This window comes from Danio rerio, chromosome 20 (genome assembly GCF_052040795.2).
Source record: "Danio rerio strain M-AB ecotype USA chromosome 20, GRCz13ab, whole genome shotgun sequence".
Taxonomy (NCBI): Eukaryota; Metazoa; Chordata; class Actinopteri; order Cypriniformes; family Danionidae; genus Danio; species Danio rerio.
Genome location: NC_141040.1, coordinates 56,436,617 through 56,459,053, shown reverse-complemented (window position 1 = coordinate 56,459,053; position 22,437 = coordinate 56,436,617). Strand labels below are relative to the sequence as shown.

The window sequence follows — 22,437 nt, the reverse complement described above, 5'->3', positions numbered from 1 at the left end:
ACATTCTTTTAACCAACCTAATACTTCTTCAAGCTAAATAAATGACTTCCAACAGGCTTTCTCAAGCCACCATAAAGTTTGTCCTCAAACTTGATAAATTAGTTTTTATTGTCATTACAAATGTAGATTAAAGGGTAACAAAATGCATCTAACCAGAGTGCAAATATAAGCAGTAAATGCAGCAAGGATGAATAATACATAGATATGTTACAATTTACAGATAGAGGTAGTTTTATGGGTATGATAACTACTAAGGATAAGATATAATATAGGTGTACTTACTATGGACATATGCAGTTTAAATTAGCTAATAGATGTGTGTACACTATAGCGGAGAAACGTACAACATATTTTACAGATGGATATGATTAGATTGAAAATAGTACAGTCAAGGTATAAAGTTATATATAATAGTTCAATGTAATAATTCAATATAACATATAATAGTTTAATATACGGTGTATTCTCTCCTCTACCCCTAAACCCAACCCTCACAGAAAAAATCTGCACTTTTAGATTATCAAAATACCAAAACAATGTTTTCACAAGGTCAAAACTTACTAGTATTGCTATACTTGTGGGGACATTTGGTTACCAGTGTAAGGAATACAAGATACATACACAAGTATTAAACACGTCACGTTTTGTCCTGGGAATAATATTTCTAAAGGAGCTGTTGACATGGAATTGGAGTACATTTTGGTAAAAACCCAAACAATACAAAAATATATATATTTAGATTCATAAAAATAGTTTATTATTATATTTTTTTATTGGATTCGGATCAGGTGATTGGCTAGGCCATTCTACAGCTTGATTTTTTTTCTCTAAAAGCATCTGAGAGTCTCCTTGGCTGTGTTTTGGATCATTGTCTTGCTGAAATGTCCACTCTGGTTTCATCTTCATCCCCCTGCTGATGTAGATGTTGGACTGAAGCAGCTGATATTCATTTACACTGAGGAAGGGAAGAGGCTTGCTGAAGAACTACTGAGAGATTTCAGCTGCTGTCTGGGCTTTCACTAACTACACCTTCCTTTCTTCATGTGTTCAATACATTTTCCCTGTCATTTCATTTTATTACACAGAACTTCATTTGTAATCAATTCTGTGGGGAGGTAAGCATGATCGAACACCCAATAAGGGGGTAGAGCATGCTCAGAGCCCGGCGGCTAATCAGCAAGCCAATCAGAAATAATAAATAACACCTGTTTATTCTAGTGATTGGGCCGGGGAGACACCCTTCTTAAGGAGAACGGGAGAGCTGAGCGACCAGCAGCAACCCTTGATGCTGAGCACAACACAACCAGACACAGAACGTTAAATAAAAAAATTGTCTCTTACCTCAACGCCGACACTGTCTTCTTCTTCCCACCCAAAAAACCTTGTTACAAATTCGTTTAGTTTTCTTTGCATATTTGGATTTCTCTGGTTGTTACCAACATCCGGAGAAAATTTCAAGTCAACAGCACCTTTAGAGATATGTTTTCTGAGAAAACTGGTGACGCGTTTAATGCTTATTTCCCCCGCTGAGTTTGAACAAATGTCTTAAGTGTTTGTTTATGTGTTTGTAGGTATCAGACGTGTATTCTCTAGTTCTTCAGGCGATGTCTGTGCCGCTACTGAAGGATTACGTTCCCTTCTCCTGGATCTCTATGGTTCAGGTCAAAACTCATCATTTCAGAGCGCTGGCGCATTATTACACTGCTGTGGCTCTGTGTGACTGCTCAGGTAACTGTGTTATTGACTGATAGCCTGCATTATTGCTCAGGTGTTTGGAATAATTGAGAATATTTAATCTCAATGAAAGAAGAGCTTATGAATAATTTGACCTTATGAATAATAAGGTCAAAAGATTAAAGAGAAGCTATTATGCAAAAGTCACTTTCATAAGGAGTTTAAAAAGTTGTCAGCAGTGTGTGAATATAACCAGCCACTAATAGTAAAAATTAATCAGTGATATTGTTTGTAATCAGACTTGATATAAACAGTCTGCAGAAACACTTTGATTGACATTCTCCGTTTGTACGTGTCATCAGAGGGGGAAAGCCCCGGCCACTAGTGATCATCTCTCCCTCATTAGCATAGGATGTCAGTCTTGTTTTTGAATCTGCTACTATGCTGACGCGCAAGCTTTTGTAGCTCCGCCTTGTTCTGAAAAAAGCACAATCTCATTTGAATTTAAAGCGACAGTCACCAAAACTCCACAATTAGGATCAAAGCCTGAAAGGGTCAGAGAGTTAGAAAACATTATCTGTGATCTGTGCTATTTTGAGCTGAAACTTCACACACACAATCTCTAGGGACACCAGAGACTTATTTTACATCTTGTAAAGAGGGGCATAATAGGTCCTCTTTAATATTTAAAAAAATATACCATATTACATGAGGTTTTCTAAATCAATATATTTGAAATGTGGTCTATTCCTGTAATGTAAAGCTGTATTTTCAGCATCATTACTCCAGTCCTTAGTGTCACATGATCATTCAGATGTCATCATAATATGATGATTTCCTTATTTAAAAACAGTAAAAAAAAAGTGTGACCATCTTATATATAAACTTTTATGTGCACTATTTATTTATGGAGTACATTCAGTGTTTCCTCTAGGATTTTTTACCTTTTTATCAGATCTACCAACTACCTGTAGCGTTATTTCAATGACAAATGTCGTGAGCGCAGTATTACAATTGGAGATTGCATTTATCTAATAGGCTACAGCATGCGAATCTCTTTGCTTGCGCGCCGATTTCTTCTGCTCGTGCACAAAACTTCTTGCACGCTCCCTCAAAGCCGTTTAAGCGCAGATCTTCTTGTGCGCTCTCAAATAAACGCTGCTGAAGTGCAATTTAGTGCGTTTTTGTAACGACTATGTCTACAACATTTGATAGATTTGCTAGGAATATTTATGAATGTCTCCAATAGACATACAGAGTGTTAATGCATCCTGAAGTAAAATGAAATAGCTATACGTCGTGTTTGCCAGCCTCACGAGAAGTTGTAATGTAGCTGTAGTGGGATTTTCAATTTTGGTGTTCCGCCCCGCCATAGAAGAATTAATGTAGCGGAAACCATGATATTATTACTGTCATTTTGAGTTTGGCTAATGTAAGCAATTAAATGTTTATTCACCAGTGGTATATATAAATATGACAATATAGAGATTTCTATTGTTGCAAAAGGCTTTCATAAAAACACATTTCTTTTAGAAAAACTTATGAATCTAAGTATTTGAAAACAGAATCAGAAGTGTTTTTTCATATTAAAGTCATTTCTGAAAAACTCACTCAATGAACTGAAGTAGACACTAAAAATTCAGCTTTACATTACAACAATAAGTTGCTTTCTTACTTACTATCTTTACATTTAAATACATTGTAGTAGATTAGAATAATGCTCCATTAGCAGGGTTCAACGCTAAGATTTTTTTTACTGTGCCGATCGGGAAAGTGGTTGAGATTTTTACTGGCCCTGCCAAAGTTTTTACTGGCCCCATATTTTAAATAATGTGGCAAAATAATGTCTGTGAATCTAAAATTTAAACATTTAAAAAATGTTAATAAATGTATAATGAGCAAATTTCAAGATTTTTATGCAAACGAAAGAGCAGTATGGGAAATGTGCTGGTATTTTATTGCAACTCTAAATTATTACAAAAAAAATGGATTGCCAAATTGACGACAACTTTTTTTTTTTCCAGAATGTTAATTTTGTACCCGTGTAATTGTCTGCTTCCAAGACTTTAAAAACAGACGCTTTCTTTTAGCCTCACAGTTTGACGTTGCTGCCATGTTGCCATCTTTTCTTTGTACTGGTTACCAGGTTCCGGAAACAAATAACATGCTCATCGTTACTGGCCGGTAGGGGCCAGTAACAATCCTGTCTACTGTCCCGAGCATCTTTCATGCTGGCCTCGGACTACCGGGCAGTTCTTATTGTTGAGCCCTGATTAGTTAATGTTAATGTATTTACTAACATTAACTATGTATAATCCTGTACAGCATTTATTAATCATAGTTCAACATGAACTAATGCATTATAAAAATACAAAGCTGTGCATGTTAACATTAGTTAATGCAGAGTGACGTCATTTAACTTAACATTAATGTTAACAAAGATGAATAAATACTGTAATAAATGTATTCCTTATGGTTTGTTCATGTTAGTAAATGCATGACCTAATGCACCATTATTTTAAAGTGTTACCTATTATTCAAATTCATATACACTTCTCTTATATTCCAAATAAGTGATTATATTTCACAGTATTACTGCATTTTGATTTGTTTTTGATCAAACAAACATGATTATTAATTATGCAAATCATAAGCATATACAATCTTTTAATACAAATGTTTTACATCTAAATGTACTTCGTCTAAAATTGCAGATAACTGATATTGTGTTCAACAACCAATACAGGTGTTGGGGATGAAGATGAAGATGGTGCAGAAATTAAAGCTCTTGTTCAGATTCACACCAGACAGCCAGAAAAACTCAATCTCCAGGATCCCGAGGACAAGCGGAGACTCGGTTTGTGTTTTCTGATCTCACAGTTAGAGTTTCAGCACAGGCTAACACATGGTAATTTTCATATACTAACAGTGGTGGAAAGAGTACTGAAAAAGTACCATGACTTGCCCAATAATGTAGTGCAGTAAGAGTTATCTTATCTGTTATTATAATATTACTCAAAGTCGACTTTTCAAAAGTACTCAAGAGTAGTGAGTGTTATGCTGGGAAAAGTTGATGCGTTCACATGCATTACAGTGCGGTTAGTTAATGTTTAAGGCCATTTTGGTCATCATACTGTAAACATCTGTCATTTTCTCATCAGTGACATTCAGTTTAAACAGTCTCTGGGTCATTGCGTGTAAAGTATCTTCTGCACGGCACAAAGTGACTGCAAGTTGAAGGAAAGTTAAGTAAAAGTACTGATTTTCATTGCTAAAAATGAGCTCAAGGGAAAGTACACATTTATAAAACGACTTAGTAAATTACAATTTCTGACAAAAACTACTCAATTACAGTAGTTTGAGTATTTGTAGTTTGTTACTTTACACCACTGTTTACTAATATAACATCTCAGGTCAGTCCGGAGTCAGAGGGGTGATTCTTCTGCTGCTCTTTAGCTCTAAAATAATGAGTGTGATGCAATACTGCATTTCTACTTAGTATAAAAGTCTGTATTTAATGCTGGAAACAAGGTTGTTTAATCAATTAAAAATCTGATCTATGATTGTAGGTCAGCCCTTTATTAAGCTAACCTTGTCCCTAACCATGTTTTGCATAATGAGTTTTAATATTATCATCAAATCGGAGGTATAGCGTCCAAGATTTAACATGGTCAAGCGAAAACCCACTTTTGCTCATTAGTCAATGTTGGAGTTAAGTAAGAAGTGTTATTAAATAAACAATCAAGTGCACAGTAAATAGATCGATTTTTATGTAATGTCTTGCTTCTTATGTTCGAATATTATAAACCAGGGGTCACCAAACTTGTTCCTGGAGGGCCGGTGTCCTGCAGATTTTAGCTCCAACCCTAATCAAACACACCTGAACAAGCTAATCAAGCTCTTACTAGGTATACTTGAAACACCCAGGCAGGTGTGTTGAGGCAAGTTAGAGCTAAACCCTGCAGGACACCGGCCCTCCAGGACCAGGATTGGTGACCCCTGTTATAAACAAACAAGTGCACAGTAAATAAATAGTTTTTTTTTTAGGGATGAACAGATACCACTTTTTTAGAAACCGATACGAGTATGAGTATTTTAATTTGTGTACTCGCCGATACCGAGTACCGATTCCGATACTTCCTAAATATGTTTTCACTGAAAGTGCAATTAATTTGTAAGGTTTTATTTTTAGCCTGTAGCAAGGATGAACGCTAAAATCTTTAACAGAAGCCTATGCCAAGCCAAAAATATACACACACGTTGTTGATAACCATGTAAATCCATAGACTTTATCGATTACCAATTAAGCATGGACATTTAAACAGAGGCGTAGTCTGTGTTCTCTAAACACCTCTTAAGCGGTGGACTACTTCATTCTGATTGCTGGTAAAGTCTAGATCGGATATGCGGCCGGCCGGAAGTGCGATATGCACATTAATAAAGCAGTATTTTTTATGACACTGTAAAACAATAATTAATATTTTTACAGTACTGTGAGGGTTGGGTTTAGGGTTGGGGTGGGGGTAGGCGTTAAAAAATAAATTTTATTGGGTAATTTAATAGATAACATAACTAATACTCAGTACAACAACTGTTTTTACGTTACTGTGACGGTTGGGTTTAGGGTTGGGGTGGGGGTAGACGTTAATAAAATACAACAAATGTGAAATTTAATAAATAATAGAAATAATTCTCATTAACTTCCGGCCGCAAACGTATCCGCTCTAGCAACAACCCTGATTGCTTGTTGCCGAACCGCGTCATATCATATCTCAAAGTTGACTTGATTTGATCTCTCTTTGACGCTCACACCGGAGAAGACGCGCCGCGCTGTTTCTTATCGCCGGTTCCTATGGAAAATGAATGACTTCTGGCTACTTTGACGCTCTCGCCGCTTTCGCCCTTCCGTTTGTGAAAGCTTCCCCGGCGTTGTCGCTCTACCCGCCTCCCTTCCCCGCTCCTTAATTTGTGATCACTTCCCCGCGTTGTCTCTCGTGATGTTGCATATTGGGGACGCACCAAAACCCTGTTATGCCTGGTTCTTCGGTATATTCGCCAGCCCTGCCATTAATCTACAGGTAAGGTAATCAAAAAGTTTAACTATTTAGATGAGTCGTGGGTGGATAAGATCAATAGGTGGTTATGCAAACTTTGACTACTTTCTTTAAAATATATAAAGATATTTTAAGCTATTTTATCTTGACATACTGCCATAATGTAAATGTAACTGTAAAATGGGTTTAACAATAATTTGTAAATATTTATTGCAGCACCAAAAACAATTGAGGTCATCTCCAATATTGCACGATAAGTAGATATATTGATTATTGTGACAGGCCTACTCATCTGACAATAAAATATTTTCATATCGCTCTGAAGGTAAAGCTCACCTGCGTAAAGCCATCATTCGTCACGAGGAGGCTCTGCGTCTTCACGGCGTGTGTAAAATGCTCCGAAAGATGGACATCCTGCAGGAGGTGTTGTCTGACGCTCACACGCGCTCGCTGGAGAAATACTCGGACATCGATCAAGAAGACGATTTCTGTGAGGTCGCAGAGGCTCCGGAGGTCCAGTGTGAGTGTTTCACCTCTTGTATAGACATGAAAATGACATGTTAAAGACAAATGATTGTCAATCTTCAATGCTTTGGGGCACAGATTTAAGCTTGGTGTCATTTTAATAGGTTGTAGATAGTAGCTGAAAAACATTCAAAAAGTTAAAACAAAGGTTATGTAATACTTAATCTTACAATTAGACGTTTCTTTGTGTATGTAAATACGTGAATAGTCATATGCATTTAACTAATTATTTTTATTTAAACAATTTGAGTTCCAAAACTGCACAGATGCTAAAATGATTGTTACAATATAATAATGAAATAATGTCTGAAATGGGAAACCCTAAACTGTTCAGTATAACGAAAGGTAATTGTAGCACGGGCGGTCTTGATTGCCATATTTGTGAAATTCAGTAGGTGGCGATAATGCTCCGGGAACACTTTAGAATAGCTATCCATTTTAACTAGTTAATAGTCCATTAATAAACTGTTAGTTATTGAGTAATACATGACTTGTTATATAAAAGGTAATACTTTGTTAATTTTTTTATAACTGTGCCTTTGTCACCGACTCGGTCCCAGTCATTCCCCTCGCTGGCCAGCAGAGGTCACCATCACCGGACTTCTAAACATTACGTCATGCTCATACACTGATTGCCACACACACCTGCAGCTCATCCCACTGACGATCCACACACACATATAAGCAGCACACACACTCACTCTGTTGCGAAGTCTTGTTCAGCCCTGCCTGACATTACTGAGCGTTATCTCCTTGCCTGATCTCCCATGTATTACCTGGACTGTTCTAGACCTTGCCTTGCCTGCCGACTGCCTCGCACCTTGCTTGTTACTTTGATCCACACCGCCTGCCCTGAACCCAACCTGATACCTCGCCTCTGAACCACGCCGCCTGCCTCTGACCCATGCCTGCTATTACACTCCTTGACAGTCAGCTGCCAGTCCTTAGAGCCATTACAAATACGTTTGATGTGAGTTCGCACGTAAGTGCGTATTGTGATTAAGTGAAGTTTATTTATAAACAAATTTCGAGAGGATCACGTGCTTATGATTGTTCACTGCTGTTCCAACTTTAGCTAATGACTGATTATCCAATCAGACGATCCTTAACTCAGTACAAATAACCAGACTTTTCTCATCTCAATATCTTCGTCTTGAAGAAACCCCCCCACCCAACCCTACTTTCCCTCCTTTCAAACTGGCGTCACGGTGGCCAGCGATTAGCGCTGTTGCCTCACAGCAAGAATGCCCCTGGTTTAATTCCTTTCCAAACCAGACGGCATTTCTGTGTGGAGTTTGCTCGTTCTCCCCGTGGTCGCGTGGGTTTTCCCAGGGTCCTCCAGTTTCCTCCCACAGTTCAAAAACAAGCACCCTAAACAATTAATCCAAATACTTTAGCTAAACTCTGAGTACACCTTTCAGCATACTTATCTGACACTTAGTAAGTAATTTACTAACAGCTTGTTCATGATCTATTAATAATTTATTAGGTATAGTTATAAATCATTAAAATACAGTTAACAAATAATTTTAACTTGTTAACTAACAGCTTGTAAGGTATCTATTGGCTATCTATAAGGCACAGTTATAGATAATTAACAAACTATTAACTTTTAGTTAACAAGTCATTTATAACTCATATACTAACAGTTTATTAATGGACTATTAACTAGTTATAACGGATAGTTATTCTAAAGTGTTACCAATGCTCCAAAGCAATTAGTTGTCATTAAACAAGAAAAAAAGTAGAAGACCGAGCCATCATTAACCATATATGGTTTGCCTAGATCGTGTGTGCTAGATTGTGTGTTGCCTGAAATGTGTGTGGGTCTGCAGCTGGATATATCTCCTATGTTTTGAGGAATATGAACAGTATATTTTCATACTTTTGACAATATTTGTGAAGTAGACATCAAAGTCTAAGATAGTATAGGCAGTTTAGTGGTATTTGATTTGATTTTAGCCTCTAAAAAAACATTTGAAAAAGTTGTACATGTGGATTGCTGTAGCAAAGTAATGCTTTACGAGTCTTGATGAGTATCCTTGTCGCAAATGAAAAAAATAATAGCTGCTCTGTAATATATACCAAAAATCAATCACCAGGTTTGGAAACTAGACATTTTAAGCTTTCAAATGATACCTACAGTTTGTTATGTCTGCTTTATGTTTAGACTACAATATTAGATAATACAATATATTAAAAATGTAACCATAACTTTAAATGTTAACTATAAGATGACTTTAATTTGTTTATATATTATTCATATTTCTTTTGTCATTAAATGTACATTTTGCATAATATACACAGTATATCTATCTACAGTTATTATTCATACCCCTGGCAATTTCTGGCTTAAAGTTTTTGTTCAAATGTAAATTAAAGCTGTTCAAAAGAGACCTGCTGGTTGAATAAAAGTAACTTTAAATGGCACCTTTTAGGGTTGGGCCATGTTGACCAATTTGGCATTGTACGATGTCTAATGTGAAACATTGCGATGGTTGTTAAATATCAATTAATTCATAACAAATTAATTAATTGTAGTCTACCGTTTTTACTACCTGACACACATGGTCTTTGCTTTACCCATAACCAAATCATAAATAAATAAAGTTACAAACAAATGACCCTCTGTCAATCACTTTTTTTCTGCGGGACTCTGGCATGAATAGGCAGTGATCTGTGTCGGTATAATGGCTTTTCCCACAGCTGGTGGAGGAGACAAGAGTTCGGTTGGAGTACACTGTGGTGCATACATTTTCATTGTCTTCACCGCAAAACCCTTACTGCGTGTGCTGATTTAGAAGACATTTATGCAGAATTCATCTTTGCATTTGTTTTGCACCTAAAAACGCCAAACGCAGTGCTCAGGAGCAGATTAAACAGTTGTTATGTGAACTTGCTAAAGTAAAAAGCCCGCAATGCTTGCCCCGCCTTTGTACTCTTCTTATTGGCCCACTGCTCTAACTGACCGCGAATGATTTGTTAATATCAGCTGTCAATCACTCAGTCAATGCCTTCTGCCTTCAGATGACAGGAACTACAAGTGTGAAAATGTGAAGCGCTGAAGATGAGAGAATGAAAATAACACTGACAGATTTACCTAAAGTTACTAATAATGGCACATCTTATTAGTGATCATGTGCTGAATGTTAATCCACCATTTACACTTTTCCAAGAGTGGATAAAAGACTTCCAGTGGCTTCAAATCCGCTATGAAAATAACTAAAGCCGTTCACTGTGAAGTCTGTGGGACGGGGTTTGCAGGTAACAGCGTTTGCCACTGAATCTACACATTTTAAGCGCGAGAGATACTGTATAATCCTTTATTTAATCCTCACCATGCTGTCAGCCGTGCAAGTGACAGCTGTATGTAACCTTTAACACAGCTCATGAAAAGACTGTTATTGCTATTAAGATGACATGCAAATAATAAGTTACATATCAATATAAATGATGGATCGCTATGCCGGCTCAGCATCATGAATTTTGTCGGCCATCGGCGATGGCATCGTCTATCGGCACAACCCTAGCACCTATTATGAAAATCAACCTTTGTAAGCTGTTTGGACAGAACTGTGTGTAGGTATAGCGTGTCCACAGTCATATTGGAGTGATAGAAACACAACAAGTCTCTTTTTTTTTATTTCCTGAGGTTAAAATAGGACCCAAATCCCAGTAACGTAGGAGTGTGGTTTTCTCCGCCCACCGAATTGAATGAAAGGCGCCATGTTTCTATAATAACATGTTTACACATGCCCACAGAACATTTTTTGCAAAGAAACTTGGATTAAAATATCTATTCAAACTCTCTGTATCTATTAAAACATATTTAAAACAGAGAATGTTTGTAGTAAAATCCCTGTAATTCTTAACCACTATATTAACCACGGCCACATGGTGTCAGTAAACGCTAATATGTGTGTGTTCACTGCAAACAGCATTTGTGTGTGACTCATCCTGTCAGAAAGTCTTGATTAAACTCCACCACAAATACATCAAACAAACTTGGTATTTTTGACTAATGAGCTGCATTTCAGCTTCATCAGAGTCTGTGTCCATCACTGACTGCTGTTTATCTGATGTAATGCATGATGAGAAGCAAACACAAGTAACTGTGCTTTCACACCGAAATCGGCGAGAGCGTCCAAGGTCCAAGGACAACGCCGTCTGCCTTCAGCTCTGGCGGCAAGAACGTAAAAATTCGTTACATTGATGTCGTATTTAAAGGGATCGTAAAAATGTTGCGCACTTCTTGTCAAATTCATTTAACAATGGAAGATCAAGTTGCACATGGTGTGGCTTTGCTCCACTTGATTATCCAATGTGTCCATATGTCTGAAATATCCTGAAGCAGCAAAACTGTTTTGTACCGTCCCATACGATTCCCTCTTCTTTAAAGAAAAATATAAATAACATTAATACACTTCAGTAACTCGCCAGTAACTTATTTACTGCATGTTCCTGTAAGAAAACATCGTAAATAATTGGAAATCCAGCGACCACAATAATCAAACTCTTGGGAACAACTTTGGTCGGAATCAAAGTTCACAGGTCTGTGTTCTCTGAACTCCTCTCAAGCGGTGGATGTCTTCATTCTGATTGGTTACCGCCGAACTGTGTCATAGCTCATTACCATAAAGTTAACTTGATTTCAACTCTCCTCGACACCCACACCGGCGAAGACACGCCACGCCGCTTATCGCCGCCGGCTCTCATTGAAAATGAATGACTTCCAGCTACTTTGACACTCTCGCCGCTTTCGGTGTGAACGTACCGTAAGAATGGTGGGCAGGGAGAAGCAGCTCATTTGCATTTAAAGGCACAGGCTATAAAAAACTGCTAAACTGTACTCAGACACTAAAACAATCAGATTCTGGAGGTGATAATAAATTATCTGATGGCTATTTTGAGTTGAAACTTTACAGACAAATTCAGGAGACACCAAAAGGCTTATCTTACATCTTGTAAAAGGGGTATAAACCCTTTAAGCCAGAATTTGCCAGCGGTATGAATAATTTTAGTAACTAAATATGTAAACACAGCCGTAAATCCTAAACCTGTGCTGTTTCTCCTACAGCTCACACACAGCAGAAGCCTGATATCAAAGCTCCAGATTTCAGTGTGGTCAGAGTGACTGATATTTTCCACAGACTGGTAACACTCACATTCACACACACACTGGAACAAACCATTGATGTTTAATTATAATAGTGTTTAATATTCACCTGTGTGTGTGTGTGTGTGTGTGTGTGTGTGTGTGTGTGTGTGTGTGTGTGTGTGTGTGTGTGTGTGTGAAGGGTCCGCTCTCTGTGTTTTCTGCACGCAACCGCTGGACGAGGCGTCACGTGTGTTTGGTTCGAGGAGAGGCGGGGCTTGGGCTCACACTGCGAGGTGATTCGCCGGTTCTGGTTGCCGGAGTATTGCCAGGTGGATGTGCTGCGGTAAGAGATGCAGGATGTTTTAAATGTGTGTTTTTTTTTTAGGACTCGTCAGTTTTACCTGGGTGCATTAAAGTATAGTAAAGGATTACTTTTCATTTTAGATCATTTAATTTCAGTAACTTAATATGTAGTTGACTTAAATATTGTCAATTAAAAATCAACAGTCCAGTAACACCTTATAATAATGATGTATTATTTTGTTTAATTTGTTAAAATTCTGTTTGTTCACTAAATAATGCTATGTTTGTTATTAAATGGATTAAGTATTTTATATCAATCTAAAAGGCCCAGTTTGGCTTAAATGTAAAGAATTAAATGTTACATTTCTATTGTACATGCACTGGGATTTATGCAGATTTTTTTAAAGAAATTTAGCCACATAATTAAAATTAGAAAAGCAATCTAAATACAACTTTAATGATGCTAGTTGTGATTAATAGGCCCCGACAGAATGTCCTTTGCTATTTCTGCTGAGAATTTTGTGGATTTTATGTAAGGTTTATAATGCAAGTCCAATTAAAACCCCTTGTTAAGCAAACAAAGTTGCAGCAGGTCTTATTAACTTATTAATTGGATTGCATATAAATCCTCTTGACATTTGCACATTAGTCAATAATATCACTGAAATGAATATTATATATATATATAAGTAAATAAAAAGATTGAATCATGGGGTGTAGCTGTGTAACGGATCACAAATCACTCTCACTGTTCGGATCACATTACAGTTGAGTCACAGATCGGACCATTTTTTTAGATCTGCAAAAAGGGAAGGAGACAAATATAATTTGCTTTCCATGTATTGCAACACTAGCATACTGCAAGAGATGTTTTTAGTTTTAACAAACCTAACTTAGAACCTGTAATCTTAATAAAATTATAATACAAAAATGTATGCGTCAAAACTGTAAATGTATCCATTTAACATTATAATCTTGTACAACAATACATATTTATTTTTTAACTCATTGATTTAATGACACTCATAAAAACTTCATGTACAGTGCATCTGGAAAGTCTTGATAGCGTTTCACTTTTTCCACATTTGTTTATATTGCAGCCTTATTCCAAAATGGATTAAATTTATTTATTTCCTCAACATTCTACACACAATCCCCTATAATGACAATGTGAACAAAGAGTTTTTGAAATTGTTGCAAATTTATTAACAATAAAAAGCTGATAAATCACATGTACATCAGTATTCACAGCCTTTGCTCAATACTCTGTTGATGCACCTTTGGCAGCGATTACAGCCTCAAGTCTTTTTGTATATGATGCACAAGCTCTGCTCATCTGTCTTTGGGAATGTTTGGGCGTTCCTCTTTGCAGTACCTCTCAAGCTCTATCAGGTTGGATGGGAAGCGACAGTGTGCAGCCATTTTCAGATCTCTCCAGAGATGCTCAATAGGATTTAGGTCTTGTCTCTGGCTGGGCCACTCAAGGACATTCCCCGAGTTGTTGTGAAGCCACTCCATTGATATTTTGGCGGTGTGCTTTGAGTCATTGTCCTGCTCTAAGATGAACTGTCGCTCCAGTCTGAGGTCAAGAGCACTCTTGTGCAGGTCTTCATTCAGGATGTCTCTGTACATCGCTGCATTCATCTTTCCCTCTATCCTGACTAGTCTTCCAGTTCCTGCTGCTGAAACACATCCCCACAGCATGATGCCAACACCACCATGCTTCACTGAAGGGATGCTGTTAGCCTGGTGATGAGCGCTGCCTGCTGTTCTCCAAACGTAACGCCTGGCGTTCACTCCAAACAGTTCAGTTTGAGTCTGATCAGAGCAGAGAGTTTAGTTTCTGATGCTCTGAGAGTCCTTCAGATGCAAACTCCAGGCGGGGAGTGTCTTCCGTCTGGACGCTCTACCATACAGGCCTGATTGGTGGATTGCTGCACAGATGGTTGTCCTTCTGTAAGGTTCTCCTCTCTCCACAGAAGAACGCTGGAGCTCAGACAGAGTGACCATCGGGTTATTGATCACCTCCCTAACTAAGGCTCTTCTCCCCCGATCACTCAGCTTAGATGGCCGGCCAGCTCTAGAAAGAGTCCTGGTGGTTAAACATCTTCCTCTTACGGATGATGGAGGCCGCTGTGCTCAGTGGAACTTTCAGAGCGGCAGAAATGTTTCTGTAACCTTCCCCAGCCCTGTGCCCCAAGACAATCCTGTCTCGGAGATCTACAGACAATTGCTTTGTCTTCATGCTTGGTTTGTGCTTTGACATGCACTGTCAACCCTGAGCCCTTATATAGACAGGTGTATGCCTTTTCAAATCATGTCCAGTCAGATGAATTGAGCACAGGTGAACTCCAATGAAGCTGCTGAAACATCTCCAGAATGATCAGTGGAAACAGAATGAACCTGAGCTCAATTTAGAGCTTCACGGCAAAGGCTGTGAATACTGATGTACATGTGATTTATCAGCTTTTTACTTTTAATAAATTTGCAACAATTTCAAAAACTCTTTGTTCACGTTGTCATTATGGGGGATTGTGTGTAGAATGTTGAGGAAATCAATGAATTTAATCTATTTTGGAATAAGGCTGTAACATAAACAAATGTGAAGAAAGTGAATCGCTATCAACTGTATCGACTTTCCGCATGCACTGTATCATTACTACATGTGTCATTTGTGAAGAATTATTCAGTGACACATTTTAGATGGCTGGTTTTTGCCATCTATTGGTTAAACAATGTAATTGGCACAACTTCGGTTTTGAGCGTCAAGTTGCGTTAAATGTTAATCTGTACTGTAAACATCACTGTTTATACCTAAACTATAAACTGCTCACACTACTTCTGTTTTTTTGTTATTGTACCTTTTGTAACTTATTGAAAAGGGTAAAAACGGATCTTTCCGTCAGTTTTTCTTGATCAGCGCAGAATGACGGAGATAATTTATGTTGCGTAGGTGTTTGAATTGAGATCCCCATATTTTGATGATTAATTGTACAGCTTTACACTACATGCGTTGCTGAAAAAGCAGTGACAGAAAACACCTTTAATAACCTAAGAAAGCATGGAGGTGCCTTCACAATTTCTTCATCATCATTAAATTTTACAGGGAAGCCAAATTACTTTTGTGTGCAATTTAATTGATGCGGGAGGCGATCTTTCAGCGACCCATCCAAATTTAGGAGTAGTGTTTTAAAAAAGCTTTTAATATGCGGGTCGTGTGTGGGATGTGATCCAAAGTGTGTGTGTGTGTGTGTGTGTGTGTGTGTGTGTGTGTGTGTGTGTGTTTTAGGAGGGAGGGCTACGTGAGGGGGATTATATAGTGGCTGTGAACTCTGTGGACTGCAGATGGGCTGAACATGCAGAGGTGGTTCATGCGCTGAAGAGCTGTCCAGACAGAGGACTAGAGCTGGACATCATCACACTGCAGACACATGAGGTACACACACACCTGTAAAAAAAATTATGCACACAGATACAGGGACACTGGAGCGTTTTAAAGCTGCGATTCATCAGCGGATCACTCATATGTCAGCTTATAGACAAACCAGCTGACTGACAAGACTTCAAAATGCTCCAGTGTCCCTGAAACTGTGGTTAAACAGCTGTGAGTTTGGTGAACTGATGACCTTCACGGCCAATCGCAGTCATTTCTGTTGAGCGTGTGAACAAAATGGCCAATCAGCGCTGTTTAAGAACCCTTAACAGTGCTCAAATGTTAGGGGAAATGGATGTGTTTATGTTCAGTATTGTGCAGCCCTACTATGCATCTCAGTGAATACTGTTCCTGTAGGTGGAGAGGAGGATGAATCTGTCCCCCAGCGGAGAGCAGGATTATCAGTCGGGCAGTCAGAGGAGAGCAGGCCGTGAATACGGAGGATCTTCATCATCTGTGTGGGGCTGGAGTTGGAGAAACAGCGGCGTCAGTAAGAGACTCGGCAGCACCTTCAGTCTGTCCTTCAGCAACTCCAGAGAGAGTCAATCCATGCACTGAACACTACAGGGAAAGACAAGACTAAAGCATTATTTATAGGAGGAGTTCACTTCCACAATCACTGCTGTTCACCATTGACTTCCATAGTATTGTTTTTGCCTACTATGGAGGTCAGTAGCTATGTTTCCATCCAATTATTTTTAATGCACATTTTGGAATATAAAAGTTAAATTAAATTAAATTAAATTATAATATTAATTTAAAATGCTTAATGGACTTATTAAAGAGCCCCTATTATGCATTATAAAATGTCAGATTTTGGTTTTGGGGGTCTCCAATAACAGGCTGATTTGCATGCAAGGTCAAAAAACACTTTCATTGTCTTAAAATATGCATTTATTTTTACCTAAGTATCCCAGCGACTCTCATATGATTCGTTCAGCGATTTATTTGTTCGCAAAACCTCTTATTAGCGCAAAGCTAATCTGCGCTGATTGGTCCGATGACCCAGTCTTTTGTGATTGGTCGACTGCGTTCAGCATGAGATAGAGAGAATCGTCCACCACGGCTTATCAACATTGTTGAAGTAGTCAGAGAGCAGAGTGTATGTGTGAGCCCAATGCAGTGTAACACCAGCATACCCAGATAGCATACGAATGTGGGCCACTTTGGGCAGTTATGCGGCACTGGTGGTATTCCTTCGGCCCAGACAAAATGAATGGGAGCCTGAAGTGGCCCACCTGTACAATAGCAAAGGGGGAGGGCAAAGATTCAAATACACCTATATGGGCCATTTAAGGTGAAGATTTGGCACTTACGGCAAAATGCAATCTGAATGTGAGCCTAATGTGGCCCATGTGGAAAATAATTAATTTGGCCCAAATGATGGAGGACACATGTGGGCCACAGTTGGCAAAAATGCGGCATAGTCATTTAAGGGTAATCTGGGTCTAAACCTAAAGTGGCTCACATGTGTAGTTGCAAATGTGGCCCAGTTATCTTAAGACATGTGGGCCACTTTTGGCGAATATTAGGCATATTAAGTTCTGGCTATTGCGGCTGTGAGCCTAATGTGGCCCAGAGAAGATATGGCAAATGTGGCCCAGTTATTTTAAAACATTTGTGGGCCACTTTTGGCGAATTTTCGGCACAGTAAACTCTGACTAATGCAGCTGTTAGTTTACAGTGACACTTAGTAGACACTTAGTTTCACACCTACACTTTTGTTTCGTAACGTGTCTCGTTTGCCCAGTTAGCGTGGTTCGTTTGGCATATGTGAACAGGGCAATCGCGCTCTGTTCCGCGCCAAAGTAGTCGCTCCGAGATCACTTGAATGAGGTGGTCTCGGCTCGATTGAAAGGAACTCTGGAGCGGTTCGATTGCAGTGAGAAAGCGATCCGATCCGAGCGTGGTTATATCACAGTGTTTTATGGATATGTAATAGGCATACGGCTGTATGAAGAGAGAATTATGAGTAGGGCGGGAAGTTTCCCGAGTCTCCGGATGCCCGCAAACGAGTGATGATCTCCCGGTAATCTCGCGTCTCCCTCCCGGTCCTCAAATAGGCATTCTCACCCCTCCCCACCGCGTCTCTCCTCAGACATGTTGCGCGCGCACCCTGTCAATCACCAACAAACCACCACCTCTCCTGACAGCTGAGCTGGACGCTACAAAATAAACCCTGACACTCTGACCAATGTGAGGAGAGTTTACTCGCACGTAACTTGTTTTAGCTCTTTTGGCCCGTTTAGAAACTTTGCCGTGTGAAAGCGAACCGCTCCAAGAGCAAAGAGCAACAATGTAACATTTGTAATCTGTTTCAGAACAACTCAATCGATTCACAGGTGTGAAAGCACCCTAAAATAACCATTATGGAGAAAAGTGTTTGCTTTAGTTGGGCTCTTAACCCTGAACCTCTTAATATAAATTTTCTTTTGGGCTGCTGTGACTTTTAAGAACATTCCTTGAAAAGTTAATTCATTACAGCAAACAAGCCAAGTAAAAAAACGACAACAACAAAAAAACAATTAAATTAAGTGAGACACAACCTGTGAGGAAATAATATGAGATAATGATATGTGATGTTGCTATAGCATGAATTTTGCTAGCTGGGTATTGCTCTGTTCATAACCATGACACACATTCAGTATTAATCTACACAGCCGCAAAAGCTGAGCTATTTTGAAGCTTGACCGCCACACGTGTGTCGGAACAGCTGATGGTGGCCATAGCAATGACAAACAGCAGAGGAACGCGAGCCCACAAATGCATTTAAATCCGTAAACAAAGCGGCACGCATTGCGTTTTCAACGTAGTTTTAAACATGATATGAGAATATAAATAATTAACCAGATACAGTACAAGTGGTTACAAGTAACAAAACACAATAAAATACATAATTTTCAAGCTTGAGAAAACAAGGAGGCAACCATTTTAATCACACTTCAGGTTCTTACACTTGTGAAATGGAGGAAGAGACTGTACTGTAAAGTTCCTGTAAAGCACTGCAAAGTCCCACACATCAATATACTTTTCTGATCCTTCCGTTAACAAACGGCTGATGAATCCCATGTTGTAAGCGTGTAGATTGCTGAAGCACTCGTCAGAAAAATGACAGGAACACAGCACAAGGCTGGGGCTATAATGCTGAGGTATAAACCTCACCCACTGACTCTTCACAGCCTCATCTTTGGGTCGGGAAAATAACCCTGACTTTACCTCACACTTCAGAGCACAGTGTCTTCACAACATTATTCAGCCGGGATCTGCTACAGTGTACACTTCCTCCTTTTCTTTCTACATTGTTTGTGGGCGAGGCCGGGGGTTTCAATTTTCCTGGGTCTGCGCCTGACACAAATGGGCGGGGCTTGAGTTCTGTATCGGCATCACGGATTAAGACTTGTTACTGTGGAGATTCATTAAAACCACTATGAGTCGACTCTTTTATAAATGAATCAATAGTTTTAAACACTGTGTGTGCACTTTCATATTTAAGCCTTAGCTGGATATTTCACTTCACTTAGAGCTGTTACACACTACATGGAAGGTAATTTTCAAAAACATATAATAGGGGCTCTTTGATATGCACATTATTGTATTTAAAACGCATATTAAATACCTGCTGGAAACACATTTAGTGAGTAAAGTCTGCGTCTGAGCTTGATCAGTGGGCGTGCTGTGGTGTAGTTTTTGCCAGATGCTGATCAGATATTAATGTGTGTTTGAGGGTGTTTGCGTCATTAGTGTTGGTTTGCAGCTCTTCATGTTTCTAACTTTTCATTGTTGCAGATCTAAAATGCTTTAAAGTGCTTCATTATTTTTTTTCTATTATTATTTACATTTACATTTAGTCATTTAGCAGACGCTTTTATCCAAAGCGACTTACAAATGAAGACAAGGAAGCAATTTACACAACTATAAGAGCAATACTGAATGTGCTGTAGGCAAGTTTCAGGTGTGTAAAGTGTAAGAAGCAAAGCATTAGTAATATTTTTTTCTTTGTAGTAGTTAGCGGTAGAACCAGAGAGGCAATTGCAGATTAGGAAGTGTAGTGGAGACTAAATAGTTGAGTTTTTAGTGGTTTCTTGAAGACAGCGAGTGACTCTGCCGTTCTGATGCAGTTAGGGAGTTCATTCCACCAGCTGGGCAGATTGAATGCGAGAGTTCGGGAAAGTGATTTCTTCCCTCTTTGGGATGGAACCACGAGGCGACGTTCATTCACAGAACGCAAGTTTCTGGAGGGCACATAAAGTGAGAGCAGATAAGAAGGAGCAAAGCCAGAGGTCGCTTTGTAAGCAAACATCAGAGCTTTGAATTTGATGCGAGCAGCAACTGGCAGCCAGTGCAAACGGATGAGCAGCGGAGTGACATGTGCTTTTTTAGGTTCATTAAAGACCACTCAAGCTGCTGCGTTCTGAAGCAGCTGAAGAGGTTTGATAGAGTTAGCTGGGAGGCAGGCTAGTAGAGAGTTGCAATAGTCCAGTCTGGAGAGAACAAGAGCTTAAAACAAGGAGTTGAGCTATTATTCCCTCCAGAACTGTCTTGAGCGTCTGTCTGCACTCCCGTCTCACGCCTCCAAAAGCCACCGCATTCACCACATTCAATTTCGTCTTCTGAGGCGCAACTCATTTATTAGAGAACAAACACCACAGTGGTTTCTAAAACTACACTTCTCTGACTAATGCTGTATCTGCTCCAGTTTATCAGGAAGTGTTGATTTTGTTCTTTCACTCATTGGATGGAAACGCTGCTTTATTCACTTATGTTTTATGGGATATTCCAATTTTGCACATAAATCTAATTCACATCTTTGGATGAAAACATAGCTAGGTGGTAACCATCAGCTGTTTAGATACCAGTGATTCGTCAAATTATCATCTTTGGTGTTCAGGAGAAGAAAGAAACTCATGCAGTTTTGGATTCAATGGAAGGTGAGTGACACAGTTTTGATAATGGAAGGATGAACTACTTCTTTAACTCAATCAGTAGAGCACAATTATTAGATACGATTATGATTTAGAAGCTGAACAAAAATATAGCTGGTGTAGATTGAGATCCTTGCACAATTCAGAAGACCTGCCACGTGATTTTTATAAGTTCTTTAGCACTGTATCACTGACTTTCAGTCCAATTTTGTTCATAAACATAGCCTTATTCGGATGGCAAATGTTTCTCACATGGGGTAATTGTTTCTCACCATTCGGAGAAGATAGGTTTGTGATTTTATTTCAGTCCAAATCCAAAATTTTAAATCATCTGCATGAAAATTCTTGGCTGAATAACCTACTATTTTGACAAACACAGAGGTTGTGTGGTGATTTACATTACATTTATTCATTATTATTATTTATTTATTAGCTGACGCTGTTATCTAAAGAAACTTACAATTGAGGATAAATCAATATATGGATGTTAGGACAAGACTAAGTTAGTTTAGCAGACACACACACACACACACACACACACACACACACACACACACACACACACACACACACACACACACATTTGTTGTATATTGTTATTATCTTTGTTAGATGTTATACTTTATATGTTTTTTAAGAAGATTTGGAGCTTGAGTCTGTAATAAAGTTTATACATGGACATTGAAGGAGATATATGTATACAGCAGTGAGGGCAAGATTATTCGCCCTCCTTTGCAATATTTTTTTTTCTCATGTGATATTTAAAGATTTAAGGAAAATTTCCACAGTATTTCTGATAATATTTATTCTTCTGGAGAAAGTCTTATTTGCTTTATTTCGGCTAGAGTAAAAGCAGTTTTTAATTTTTTTAAAGCCATTTTAAGGTCAATATTATTAGCCCCCCTTAAACAATATGTGTTTTGGATTGTCTCCAGAACAAACCACTGTTATACAATGACTTGCCTAATTAACCTAACTTTACCCTAATTACCCTAGTTAAGCCTTTAGTTTAAATGTCACTTTAAATGAGCCAGCTGAATATTAGAATCTTGGAGAATATCTAATCAAATATTATGTGCTGTCATCATGGCAAAGATTTAAAAATATTTAAAAAAAATTATATTTAACGGGAGGGCAAATAATTCTGACTTCAACTGTGTGTGTGTGTGTGTGTGTGTGTGTGTGTCTATATATATATATATATATATATATATATATATATATATATATATATATATATATATATATATATATTTATATATATAATTATTGTTCTATTTATAGTAGTCATACTTTGTGTAGACTGGCCTTAAGATAACTATTAATATAATGATAAATATATTTGCATCCACACTGATTAAATTCTAACAATCAATAATATACAATCAATCAAGCTTTTCTTTTTGCATTACCATTGTTACAACCTTT

General features: G+C 38.3%; 1 protein-coding gene across 9 annotated transcripts in view; it reads left to right on the top strand.

Moving 5' to 3' along the window:
• rhpn1 (rhophilin, Rho GTPase binding protein 1) overlaps window positions 1-22,437 on the top strand; it is a 53,597-nt gene that overhangs the window by 20,640 nt on the left and 10,520 nt on the right. For 7 of the 9 annotated variants that reach the window (XR_015518933.1, XR_015518934.1, XM_087298772.1 and 4 more), the window contains exons 10-16: window positions 1,572-1,728; window positions 4,421-4,531; window positions 7,054-7,248; window positions 12,331-12,407; window positions 12,551-12,694; window positions 15,944-16,090; window positions 16,445-16,577. Coding sequence is in view for 7 of the 9 variants with exons in the window: in XM_087298772.1 (XP_087154898.1) it covers window positions 1,572-1,728; window positions 4,421-4,531; window positions 7,054-7,248; window positions 12,331-12,407; window positions 12,551-12,694; window positions 15,944-16,090; window positions 16,445-16,577 (964 nt within the window). In the remaining 2 variants the exon portion in view is untranslated. Of the gene's footprint in view, window positions 1-1,571; window positions 1,729-4,420; window positions 4,532-7,053; window positions 7,249-12,330; window positions 12,464-12,550; window positions 12,695-13,121; window positions 13,177-15,943; window positions 16,091-16,444; window positions 19,894-22,437 lie in introns of those variants that run through there. The other 2 variants (XM_087298769.1, XM_087298773.1) reach the window with 2 other exon arrangements.